This window comes from Mustela erminea, chromosome 4, assembly GCF_009829155.1.
Source record: "Mustela erminea isolate mMusErm1 chromosome 4, mMusErm1.Pri, whole genome shotgun sequence".
Classification (NCBI taxonomy): Eukaryota; Metazoa; Chordata; class Mammalia; order Carnivora; family Mustelidae; genus Mustela; species Mustela erminea.
The window spans coordinates 58,812,935-58,826,255 of NC_045617.1; the positions used below are offsets into that span (position 1 = coordinate 58,812,935).

The 13,321-nt window shown below is 40.7% G+C and overlaps 1 protein-coding gene across 6 annotated transcripts in view; it reads right to left on the bottom strand.

Annotated features, from left to right (window-relative positions):
- PHACTR2 (phosphatase and actin regulator 2) overlaps positions 1-13,321 on the bottom strand; it is a 259,175-nt gene that overhangs the window by 54,480 nt on the left and 191,374 nt on the right. For all 6 annotated transcript variants that reach the window (XM_032339330.1, XM_032339325.1, XM_032339329.1 and 3 more), the window contains exon 3: positions 4,248-4,328. In XM_032339330.1, the coding sequence (XP_032195221.1) occupies positions 4,248-4,328 (81 nt within the window). The remainder of the gene's footprint in view (positions 1-4,247; positions 4,329-13,321) is intronic.

A 13,321-nucleotide genomic window follows, 5' to 3' on the forward strand; every position in this document is an offset into this window, starting at 1 on the left:
TCTGTATTCAGGGAAAGATGGTAGCGAGAATAATTTTATTTTCATTTTCATGTTGATGGACATATTAAAATGTACTCAGGCAACTGTTACATATAACAGACCAACAGCCATTAATGTGGCCTAATCATCATCTGGAAACATTAGGGGAAAAAAATGTGGGGAAAAAAGTAATTACAGAGGAACTTTTAAAAAATCACAAGTGAAAATAAAATTTCTAGTATGTTACCTAAATCAGAAATAACTAAATTTAATCCCTGAACTTTCATAATTTTTAGAAGTTTCTAAAGTGAATGAGATTTTACATAAACTCTTAATTCAGTGATGTTTGAAAAGAGCAACCCTAAATCATATCTGGAACATTTTAAGAGGCTTTGCTACCTCTGTAAAAAATAATAATAATAATAATAATAAATAATAATAATGAGTTGAAGTTTTGACTTTGCAAAATTCAAGAAATGCATGATCAGGCTATTTTTATGCAGTCTTTGATTAATCTTATTTTGGCAATTATTATAAATAAAAAAAGGGCCATCTTTCAAATTTCCATTAAATATGATTGAACTGCTTGGGCTCAACATGAAATCCCTTGGCCTTGTCCATAAAAACAGGCATAACATTTTAATAAGAAAAATATGTATCATGGAATTTTGTCATGCTCAAAATGAAAAATGTACTGCTGAGCCATACAACTTCCAAGTACCTACAATCTGATTCCTTTATAAAAATAAAATAGATGATAATTGAGGGCGATGCCATTATAAATCTTAACTATTTCAATAAAACTAAGGTAATACTTTTTAATGAGTATAGGTCAAACCAAAGGGAAACCAAAAGATTCTTAATTCTTATTATTAGATCCCAAGGAATTTGCTGTTAAAAACAAGGGAGGGGAGACACAATGCAATGTCCAGATATTAGACATGGGAAAACTGAATGTTAATGGAAGAATGGAAAATTCCAAATGAAACAGAAAACCACTTCTTTATATATATATTAAAAAAGAAAAAAAAAAAAACCTCAATTTTTAGGCAACCCAAATATAAATTTATCTCTGGTTACCCGGTCTTTAGTTGATAACAAAAACACACTGAAGTCATGTCAACATGACTTATTACATTATATTAATTATATTTTAACCCTTATTATGCTAAAATTCTTCAGTAGGTTAAATAACTTATTTTAAAATCTAGAACAAAAAAGCCAGAGAGAAAATTAAATAGTCACGGTACAATAAGAAACTGGATTTCCACATAATAGAGTCAACAATGTAGAAAGATACTTACTCACTTTGAGAAATAAAGCTAGCCCCTATGAAAATAATGGTAGAAAAAGGAGACCGATACGTGATAAATATAAATTGATGAATAAAACAGAGAACTGAAGTTATTAATAATTAATTGGTGTGGGCATTGAAAAAGTTTTCTCATTTTGTGCATAATGGTAGAGTCAAAACAAGCTGAGTCCTTGATATAGTTTATGTATGTAAGTAAAATGCCACACACCTGCCAGCAAAGGGGAGCAGGGGGAGATGCTGAGGTTCTAAGGAACAGGAGCCCTCGCGTGCAAAGGAAAAAGCTCAGGCAAGGTGGTAGGCTTCAAGTGAACAGAGATAAAGCACACACAGACATCCGTGGTGAAACAAGGAGAAGGAAAGTGTCTGGGGGCCTCCCCTCTTTCTGGTCAAATGCATGTAGCTGGATACAGTTAACAAAAAAAAAAAAAAGAGAGAGAGAGAGAGAGATGAGGAGAAAGTTGTGTGTAAGCACACAGTGAGTGACTCGTTAGAAGGTTAAAACATACACCGTGGGAGAGAGAGAAAGGAGGCGACACGGCAGGAGCCTCTCCATGCCCTCCGTTAAAGGTAGGGAAAAAGATGGAAGGAAAGAATCAGAACATAAGGAATGAACTTGGACTAGACCTGGGAATTCTCAAGAGAGAAGACTAATTGTTGAATGTTTAGATGGAAGGTAGAGGTTAGTGTAAAAGAGATCATCTAAAAGGAATATTAGTAAAAGCTGGGAGGGAGGGTATGGGGCGGGATGGGATGAGGTCAAACCCAGGGTAGCCGGAGGGAGGGAAGAAGTCTATCTGGCTCCCGAAGAAAGGATATAATTGACAATAACTGTCAAGAGCAAAGGGAAGGTCAGGAAGATCAAGGCAAAGAATGCACCTTTGCTGGCAGAAGACAGGAGGCTGTCACCAAACACAGTAGCTTCTAGTCTCTGGCTCGAGCTGAAAACAGACCGAAATTCTCAAGATAATTGTTTTTGGAGAAATGACAGAAAACTTTTCTCCAGCCCCTGGCTGAAAAGGGGAAAGACTCTATTTACAATAGGCATCACCAGGAACTTTCAAGGATTAGGTCATTTCTGTAGTTCCATACAGGAACCATGAAAAAGACAGAAAGTAAAATTCAGTAATTTAGGACTTCCCTAAACATTAAATCTGTTACATTATGTTTAGGTGAAAAATTGTTTTGTTTTTATGTTTTAAAACTTTTAATGTTCAGTCTGCAGAAGTTATCAAAAGGTCAACTAGAGTCAGAATTCTGGGAAGTAAGCATCAGAGACTGTAACCCATCAAGTAAATAGTTTAACAGATTAGGCAGAACAAGAACCAATCAATACTAAGCATTTCTTTAAGTTGCCCACTGTCACTTGTTTTTAGAAAAAATAAGCTCTTTTCTAGCTATAATTTTTAATCAGGTAAAAAAGGGGTCTTTAAATCTCTATCTTTCATACTCATTAACAATTTCAACAATAAATTTTCACATTTTTCCTTTCTTTAAACAATTTCCAAATAAATGATACCAAACAATTGCACTGGCCCACCTACCTAGGAGGTGACTGCTTGGAAAGGTGATTGCTCAGTGGATCTGTAATTTCTCTCCTGCCTCCAGAGATTGGGGGGAGACTAATTTTGATGCTGCAAGCCCACCCTCCACGAACAAAAAGTTAGGGGTGTGCATTTTTTTTTTTTAAATCTTTAAAATTCCCAGACAGGAAATAAATAGTTTCACAGAAATAGAAAATTAAAGAAGACATAACGTTCATTCATAAAACAGAATGAGAAAAATATAATAGGCCAGCAATTGAAATAAAACGCCTAAATTATGAGGGCTCAAGAAAAATGGCATTATTCAGTCTAGATTTCCCTATATTTTAGAAGCAGCAGTAAAATAGTAAAGCATTTCCAACCCTCACTCTACAATTATTGAGATGTTGGAAAAAGTGTGTCATTTGGATTTATAAATAGTGAATTCCAAAAGGTGTTCTTTGCAAAGAACATTTACCAGGAAAAGAATTCTGTGATTTTAATTCCAAATTAATAGCACCATGTTTGTTCCCTTAAAAGTACAGTAATACTACTTTATCCCAGTAAATGTCCAGGGGGTGGGGCAAGGGAAGGCCTGAGGTAAATCAATAATTTTGCAACAAAAATTTCCTTTAGTTTTAAGAGTAGGGAGAGCAATGAAAATTATTTGGTATTACTTGTTTGGAGACATAACCAATCTTGGTGCCTTCTTCTGAGGGTCTATCTTTGGTTTCTGTGTAAGCCTTTTCTTTTTGAGCAAGATTCCCTCTTGGGAGGATAGGGAAAAAGGGGGAAGAAACTAGGGGTAGGGAAAACAAAATGCTTAGAAATAATAATTGTTAGTGAAAAGGTGAAAGGCATTTAGATACAAAGAAATGAAAAGAGAAAAATACTAGGAAAATTACTTGAGAGAACGCATAAAGCAGATTAATTTAATTTGTCTATGTGTGCCTTATTGATTATACATTTGATTGTATTATTGACTACAAAAAACAAAAGATATTACTACTTTTTTCTCCTTTTTCTTTTCCTGGTAGGCTTATGACACCAAAAGGCAAGAGCCAAGCAACAACACTGCATTTACTCAAACAACTGAGTTAAGTTGTATAGAAAGAAGGAAGCTTCAGAACAGAAGAGGAGTCATATAAGCATTTGTATCTTATCTGTATCTTCAGCCCATACCTTGTAGAGCTTTAGGGTTAGAGGCAGATAGTGAAGGACTTCCCAAAAAGGTCACTGAATTCCTTTTCTAGAAAATCTTAGATTCTCTGTAACCCACAAAGGCATTCTGAATTAAAGCAAGATTTTCAGAGTGCTGCACTCACTGCTTTATCTCCCAAAGACCATGATCATCTTAAATTCCAAAAGAAAATGAAAGAAAGACCAAAGAATAAAGGATCAAGTTATTTTAAATGTATGATTAATTTCCTCACCTTGATCAGGCAACTCCTTAAGAACGCCCCTTCTTATCAGCTCCTCTCTACTTTGTCTTGTGGATATCTTCCTTTCTAATACTTTTAAAAAGAATAAGCATAAGTAAGAATCAAGTCATTGCTTAAAATAATTATGAAAAACATTTCAAATAGAACTGAGCACATGTATTCCGTTCACCCGAGGGCTCAATCCCCAGTTTTTTGAGTTGTCTAGCAAAACTCATGGTTGGAGTCAACCGAACTCAGACAAGAGCAAAGGACGCAGCCAGTGCTCTGAAACCCAGCCTCTGCGCCTGATCCTTCCAATGATGATGTTTGGCCAAGAAACCAGACACATTATTTCATATCAGCTATAGAGCAGAAAGGTTACTTCTCACTTTGAAATTTTCCTTTTTTTAGGCATTCTAAAACACAGGCCTCAATGAATATGCAATGTATACAAAGGATACATATGCTTACATTAAAACCGAACAGACAGACAAAAGTTCAATAGATATTCAGGTAACTCATCTGAATCCCAGAGAAAAGGGACTATTTTCCAGTGTTTTCTCTCTTACACCATCTATCACAAAAGTCCAACACATCAGCTCTCCGTAACTCTTTTCCTTGCCATACTCAAAAGGTCTAGCATGTTCTGGTATATCCCCCAACAGATCCCAAGGCAGGAGGACAGAGTGAATTCATGCTTTCACGGGCATGTCGAGAGATGGGAATCTCAACAATGCCTCTTCCTTCTTCTGGAAGAATTTAAATTCCTGCTACAAGTTCAGAATGGTGCTTAGGAGCTTAGGGTGGGAATTTGATAGCATTCACCTTATATATACACGGGTCATATTAGTTTCCTGAGTCCTGCATGTCTAACTCTACCCCCACTTTGAGGGGCCAAGGTGGTGTGTAAAATTAGTAGCATCTACTAATCCTCTGAGCCAACACTGTCCGAAGTGTGTTCTGGAAACTTCTCTTCCCTCTAGATGATCTGTTGGAAAAAGCACCTTGACACAGCAGAAAGGGGCCACAGAAAGGGCCTAGGTCTCTTTAGGGAGAAGGAAAGGCACATTGGTGGAGACTTGGTAGACATAGCCGGACTAGATTCTGATTCTCCCCACAATTCCCATTTCTGGCCTCAGAATTTGCAAATTCTAGAGCCACATGTACAATCATTTCAAGATCTAAACTAAACCCCATTATCCCACGCCCTGCCCCGGCACATACAGACAGTGCTTATAATAACACTAACAACCTGTTTTTGGGGGTGCTCCAGGTGGTCTGAAGCAAGGACACTTCGAAGAGAGAGAGGGTTAAAAAAGGGTGTGCCTTGGGGCGAGAGCTTTGTATGAAGAACCTGAAAGTCTTCAGTAAAGGCACGAACCCCAGAGTCCCAAAGCTTAGTCTTTCTTGAAGAAATTGAAATATTTTTTTTCCTTTTCTGACAACTAGTAATTGTATATTCCCCCTTTTATCTTGGTTGCCAGAAAGGTCAGAGTAACATTTGATATTAACATAGATTTCATATGGCAATTCATGGATGATATCCGTTTCCTCCTTTTTAGAGACCTGACTTCATTTGTATTTAATTTCTAGCATACGTGCTCTTTGTTCTTGGTTTTGCCCAACACATTTTGTGGATAGAATAGAATGGAGAGGCACCTGAGTGGCTCAGTGGGTTAAAGCCTCTGCCTTTGGCCCAGGTCATGATCCCAGGGTCCTGGGATCAAGCCCCGCATCAGGCTCTCTGCTCAGCGGGGAGCCTGCTTCCTACCTCTCTCTGCCTGTCTCTGCCTACTTGTGATCTGTCTGTCAAATAAAATCTTTAAACAAAAAAACAAACAAAAGAATAGAATGGAAAGAAACAAGAAAATGAATAAATGAATGAGTGGATGAACAAATGGTCAAAAGAATGATAATTAACACTTTCTTGGTTCAAATGGACACATACACGGGACCTTCCCCTCTTCCTTTAATTGCCACCCACCCCCCACTCTGCCCTCCTTCCAGAAGCAAGCAGACACAGCTCACTTAAACACTGGTTTCAACCGACAAAGTTAACTGGGTGTGGGGGACCAGCCGGAGCTGTTCTTTTAGGTAAAAAGAGAGCTGTTACTTAAAGACAGCTTCTATTTGTCCAAGCTTTTGTCCAAGAGAATAGAACTCCTACCAGCACAGGGAGCCAAACAACACCCCCAACGACACCATGGGGGGCTGCGAACGCTGTGCTGGAGGCTCAGAAAGACACTGACCACTGCATTCAGTGGTCGCTGACGGACACCTCACCCAGCTCCAACAGTGTGCGATCTTCTCTCATTAATCAAGGCCATTCTGGGACCTCTGCTTTGGGCGTCTTTAATAGCTTTCACTCTTGCACCCAAAAAACTGTCTGAGAGCCTAGAACAAATCTCTTTTTCGTTTCTGCCTTTCAGATACAGAGAGGGGATGCTTCAGTTTTAGCTTTAAGCTTTCTGTTGCTTTAAATCTAACTTAATCCCAGTTAAAAAAAAAATCTCTCCCCTTTCTTCCTTGTAAATTCTGGAGCTCTGAAGCAGCAGCCTGGCTTCCTGCCAGGAATCAAAACCCACAGTTCTGTTCTTTGCTCTACCTCTTATAAACAGGTTCTGATAGGAAAATGCGCTGGCGATTTGTTTGGTCTTTGGCTGAGCAGGTTTTTAACACATAATGCAGATAACTGTGTCCCGGGCCAATGAGAACAAACTGCAGGCGACTGAGAATGGAAAGTATGTTGCCGGGGCACCAAGTTCCAACCACCATTCTCCCAGAAGAACAAGTATCACACTCTTCATCTTTTAAAATATTTGCTTCATGTTTACATAGTGTCTGTATGTTTGCAGAGCACATTCACTGGACACTTTTTCATAGGCTTGGAAGTGTTCTGTGCTGGAATGAATTGGAGAGGTCATTTTCGTCCAACAGGGCTGCACAAACAGGAGTCATATCAGGAACATTCCCAAGAAGGGCTCACTTGCTTGAAAACATTCAAAGGCAGGATGGCCTCCTCTAGATATCTGTCACCCTTATTCCTAGGAATGTATTCCTCCTAAGGAGTCAGAACCACACTCTCTGTGACTTGGGCAGTTAATCAAGCCCATGGTCCCTATAGCTCTAGAGTAAAAAAGTCCTTTGCGATGGGGAAACAGCGTGAGTTAGCTCTGTGCTCAGTGAGAGCAAAGTGGGTCATTAAAGCCTCCTAGAATCTGATGTCGAGTATCCAACCAGCTGCTCTTTGACCCTGAAGTTCACACTAATCAGTGCAGCAACAGCAATAATGTTGGGGGGGGGCTCCCTCTCACAATTACTGCTGGGGAAGAGACTTAGCGAGGCACAGATCACTGGACGCAGTAGCCATGTCTCGCCATGGGCAGTACTATTCCCAGGTGAGTAAATAGCTCACGGTAGCTGACTTTCAACCCAAGCAAAAAAAGCATGTATAGTTTTTACACGAAGATCAAGCAAACCCATGATTTGTTTTGCTCCCTGGACTGGGGGCGTTAAAGTTCTGACAGTTCACTTACAATTATAACAGCATACATTGTTCTGAGAAGTGATGGATGCCCTGTGCCCCCATTTTCCTGCCTTCATGCTTATACTCTGGCTTTTCAAATATTTGAAAAGGACCGATCTTTCAAAAGCATCCAATGGCTGTCCATCTCGCTTTGCATACTATTTCTACTCTTTGGCATGGTCTCTGTAATGCCCCCCAGAGGCTGCCCCCACACGATGCCCCTTCCCCCCGTGGATCCTTCCCTAACAGCTCCCCCCTGCCTCTCTCTGCTCCAGCCCTGCCAGCTCTGCGGCTTGTCACATGACATAAGGAGCAAGCCCCCATGTGGTGGCCTCTGTCCTTACCGGGATGGGATCTCCCCAGATCTCCACACGGCTCAGTCCACCACTTCCTTCAACTCTCTGCTCAAAGGTCACCTTATTAGAAATCCCTTCCTCACACACCCACATGTTCCTCTTTTCATCTTTATCCATCTTATCCTGCAAAATACATCATCCTCTCCTGAAATGGGACCTGGTTCTTAAGTATGGTGTCGAAGAGAACCAAAATTCTTGTTTCATTTACTACCGTTTTCCCAACAGTGCCTTGCAGGTTGTTAGAAAATATATGTGTGTTGACTACATAAATGGATAAAAGAAAATGGGCTGATGACACTAACAGTCTTGTTTTCTGCCCCTTCTCCACCTCCGGCCTAGGAGAAAGCAAGCAAGGCCTGTGGCAAAACTCAATGAACAGGAGTCTTCTGTTTTCTGCCTCCTCTACTTGGCTGGGCCTGCCAAAGGGAAAATCCTGAGCTCTCCATCCTATGGCTCATCTGAAAAAGTCTCTGTGCTCTGAAGAAGGAAGGTTACAGTGTGTAGAGGACCGACAGCAGCCAGCTAACAGGGTGTAGCACACGACTCGGCTCATCATAAATTTTCAATGATTTATGATGTCCTTCTGGGCGTGGAGCCCGCATTCAGGAGAGGAGGTTGGGGCATATGCCACAGCTCCTTGCCCTGGATGCCCGGCCAGGATTTTATAGTACTCTGGAAGTATCAGTAAGAATAAATCTCGCAGTCAACAAGCCACTTGTGTTTTCTTTTGGTGGGGAAAGAGAGTCCTAATTCTCAATTCTAACACTCTTTAATGATGGAACAAAACAGAAGAGCAATTAGACTATGAAATAAGCACACCGTGTTATCTTCTTGGTTCTGAGGACTGAATGGCCTTACTGTACAACTGTGACAGGAACAGAGAACTGCTTGTCCTGTGTTGCAAATGTTCTATAAGAGCCCGGCTTTGCTTTACCTCTCCTCAATAGCAGTTACAGAAAACAGCAGGGCAAAAAAAGGGGCTCCTTTTTAAAAGACCCTTCACGAAAGCGTAGCAAAGTCCTTTAAAGAAACCACCGCCAAAATGCCACCCAAGGGGACACTTGGAAAAACTTCCCAAACAGCTCAAGAACATAAGGCAGCGAAATAAAGCCAAAGTGCTCCACTAAAAATACTCAGGGGTCTGGCCATTTTCATTTTGATCCGTGTCTCTCCCCTGCTTAAAAGTCCGACACACTACGGAAAAAGCCCTACCCCTCGGAGCCATGGCCAGGCTTCACAGCTGGTTCCAGTGGACCATTCTCCCCCTCCCTCTTGTTCATCCTTTTCCACAAGCTCAGTGTTGAAGCCCAACCTTACTCTTACTTCTCACCATTTCCTAAACACTTCCTGTACCTCCTCAGCTCGGTTCCTGCGGTGTTTCTCTCTCCCTTTCTCCTAGAATCATACCTTTGCCATCTCCCCCTCTCTGGTGAAATCCTCCTCTTATCCAAAGACCGCTTCTGACAGCGCCCCCTGCAGGACGATGTCACCATTCAGGCTGGCTAGATTCAATGATAGTAGTGTTCTAAGGCACTTTAAGGTACTTTTCTGTGCCTCAGCTTTTTTATCTACAAAATGGGAGAACTGATATCTGAGTGGCTCAGTCAGTTAAGCATCTGCCTTCAGCTCAGATCATGATCCCAGGGTCCTGGGATCGAGTTTCACATCGGGCTCCTTGCTCAGTGGGGAGCCTGCTTCTCCCTCTGCCTCCGCCTGCCACTCCCCCCTCCTGTGCTCTCTCTTTCTGATAAATAAATAACATCTTTAAAATACGAGAATGACTGACTGCTACCTTTTCTGGTTCTTTTGGAGATCAAATGTGTTACAAAGCTAAAGTGCTTAGACCAGTATAGCTAAAATCTAGAAAGCGCTGAAGATGTGTTAGCTATTACTATTATTTCTAGTTATAGCCATTCTTTGTCATTGCTACATGTGCACATAAGTTAATATTCACATGACTCAAAGCCCTATGAGAGATATTTTGTTTGTCATTTTATCCCCATGTTGCCCGAAATAATATATTACATTAAGTATTTGGTTTTGTTTTTTGAGGGGAGGGAGGGAAGGCATGTCTAGCACTCTTTTCTAATCTTCTCTACTTCTTCTAGAAACAGCCCTCCTGATAGTTAGCCTTTGAGGCACTAGCTTCCTCCTCATTCACAGTCCATGCCACACGTGTGAAGCTAACCTCACCCTCAGGCCCAAGGGCCCCCAGGCTTATCCAGTCAGAGCCTGATATCTTCCCAGCCTTGGTGACTGGTTCAGAGATGGGCTGTGCCCAAGCTGCACCAATGACAACCAGCCCAAGAATTTCTAGAACAACAGGAAAAGAAGGCTTTCTCTTTCTTCTGTATCTGTTAAAACTAGCTTCATATGAGCCTAGAGCTGCAAGCAGTCATTTTGCCTCCATAAAAGGAAAGTCTAACTTGAAAGAAAAAAAAAGCCAATACCGAGGAACATAGGCTCGAAGAAGAAGACAGATTCTTAATCTTAGCTTTGAAGCACCTAGATCCCGCCAAACCTAAAAGCTGTTTGGCCCTGGGCTTTTCACTTACATGAACCAATAAATTCCCCATTTACTTTAGTCTATTACTATTCATCAGCAGCAAAGAGCTTTTACTTTTGAAGAGTCAAAAAAGCTGTTACACAGATGTTTCTTTAAAGTAAATTTTCTTCCAGAAGAGGCCAAAGGTTCTCTAGATTTTCAAGGCAGAAATATGAAAGAACTACACAGGACTTCTTTATCCCCCAAGAGTTTGAAACTTGACCAGACTTTAAAAAAGAGGAAGATGGTGAGATCTACATCCCCTCCCCTTCTTGGGAAATTCAGTGTCACAACTTCCTTCAGAAACCTGATAGTAATCATCCATTTATTTGATGCTTAGGTCGCATTTTAATATTTATTTTCTTATCACGCTTCCCAGTATTCCTGAAAGACAGGCTAAGCAATTCTTTTTAGTTCCCTAGAACAGATAAGGATATCGAGACTCTCAGAGGTGAAACACATTTTCCAATTCCATATGCAGAATCTGGTTGAACCCAAATGTGTCCAGACAAAGCCTACTGCTTGCATTCTCCAGACTGAGTTGATAATTACAAAGATTTCAACTTTCCCACAAGTATAATGCTTTCCAATTTCCCTTCAAGACATGAGGTAGAAAAACTTTTTTTTTGAAAGATTTTATTTATTTATGTGACAGAGAGAGACACAGAAAGAGAGGAAACATAAGCAGGGGGAGTGGGAGAGGGAGAACCAGGCTTCCTGCCAAGCAGGGAGCCGGATGTGGGGCGCGATCCCAGGATCCTGGGATCATGACCTAAGGCAGACGCTTAACAACTGAGCGACCTTGGTGCCCCTAGAAAAACTTTCTGAAGTTGATTTTAAATGAGCAAATCTTAGATGGTAGTTCTCATAGTTCAAATTATAAAAGGATACAGTAAAAACTCTCACTTCCACCCCACCTCCCACCTATTCAAATTGAACCCCACTTGTACTCCATATGCAAATAACCACTTTTATTAGTGTCTCCTGTACCCGTCCAAACTTTCTTAGGCAAATCCAAATATTCATTTTAATTATTCTCTTTTTTATACCCAAGGTACACTGTTTTACAAATTGTTCAGCAAGAGTGCCTGGGTGGCTCAGGTTAGGTATTTACCTTCTGCTAAGGTCTCGATTCCAGGGTCCTGGGATCGGGCCCCTGTTGGGCTCCCTGCTCAGTGGAGAGCCTGCTTCTCCCTCTCTCCCCCCACTCCCCCGACTCGTGCTCTCTGGTTCTCTCTCTCGCTCGCTCTTGCTCTATCTCAAATAAATAAATAAAATCTTTAAAACAAACAAAACTAATTGTTCAGCACAATGCTTTTTCATTGAACACTATATGTAGTATATTAAAATTTTCAGGTAAGGGGGTGACAGACGAAAGCCAGGTCAGGGAGAGAAGAAGGGATAATCTTTGCCTTGTGCAAACAGCAACAGCTAAAGTCACTGCTGTTTCCAGAGAGGGCAAGCTGGGAATAGCCATGGCAAGTCAACTCAAGGGACTCGGCGATTTTGTTCCCAAGGGATAAGGTTTAGGACTAGAACAATGAGTAAGTCCCTGATCCCACATGGGCCAGGAAGTACAAGTAATCTCAGGAGAGTAATCAGAGGCCAGGATCTGTGAGCTACGTGAAACACTGCTTGTCTTTTCTTCCAGTGTGACTCTCAAAACACATGACAAACACAAATGTTCGAGACAGGTGCTTTTGCATGCATCCTGTGTGTTTCCATTTCTTGTTTCTTCATGTTAAAAGATAGTAAACCCAAAACAGGGTGAGACCACAAAAGGAACAGAAGTATGAAATAAAGAAAATGAGAACCATCCTTAGAACAATTAATTCTAACTACAGTAAGAACAAGCTAGAGACTTGATATAAAAATGAATCTCTGTTCTACATGATGAAGAGGTTTTGCAAACTAGGAGGTTATTAACAATACCCATTAGAGAAGTTCTTAGAGAGCCTGAACTCCTAATTCTGAGGCCCTTCTCCTTGATCTGCTTCAAGACAGTCTTACACATTTCAGGGACTCAGCAGCATAGACTGAGATGAGATCCTATCTCATTTTATCGCTGGTCAGACAGCCAAATGGCAGGCAAGAGTTGCTGGGAAAGAGACCTTAGTGATACTAAACTACCCTAAATTAAGACATTCTCACTTATCTAAACATCAAATACAACTGTGCAGGATTAAAGGCATCTGAAATTATTCATACTTTAGGCCAAAATTTTTTGAAGTCATTAACGTGTAATCTTTAAAAGCCTATTTTTATTTAGTGAATCTAGAAATATGTCATAAAACATCACAACTCAAATAGGTGTGAGTAACCCACCAGAGTTAGTAAGAAGATTGAGTAAGCATCTCCGCAAATTCATATTTACTTATTTCATATACATACCTCATCACAGTTGGGTTTTTTGTTGTTGTTGTTGTTTTTGTTTTTTAAGACTTCATTTATTTATTTGACAGAGAGATAGAGAGAACAAGTAGGCAGAGTGGCAGGCAGAGGGGAGAGGGCACCACTGAGCAGGGAGCCCAGTTCGGGGCTCCATCCCAGGACCCTGGGATTATGACCTGAGCCAAAGGCAGCCACATAATTGACTGAGCCACCCAGGCATCCCCAGACTGGATTTTTTTAAAGTAATTAAAATTTTTTTTCTTTAAGA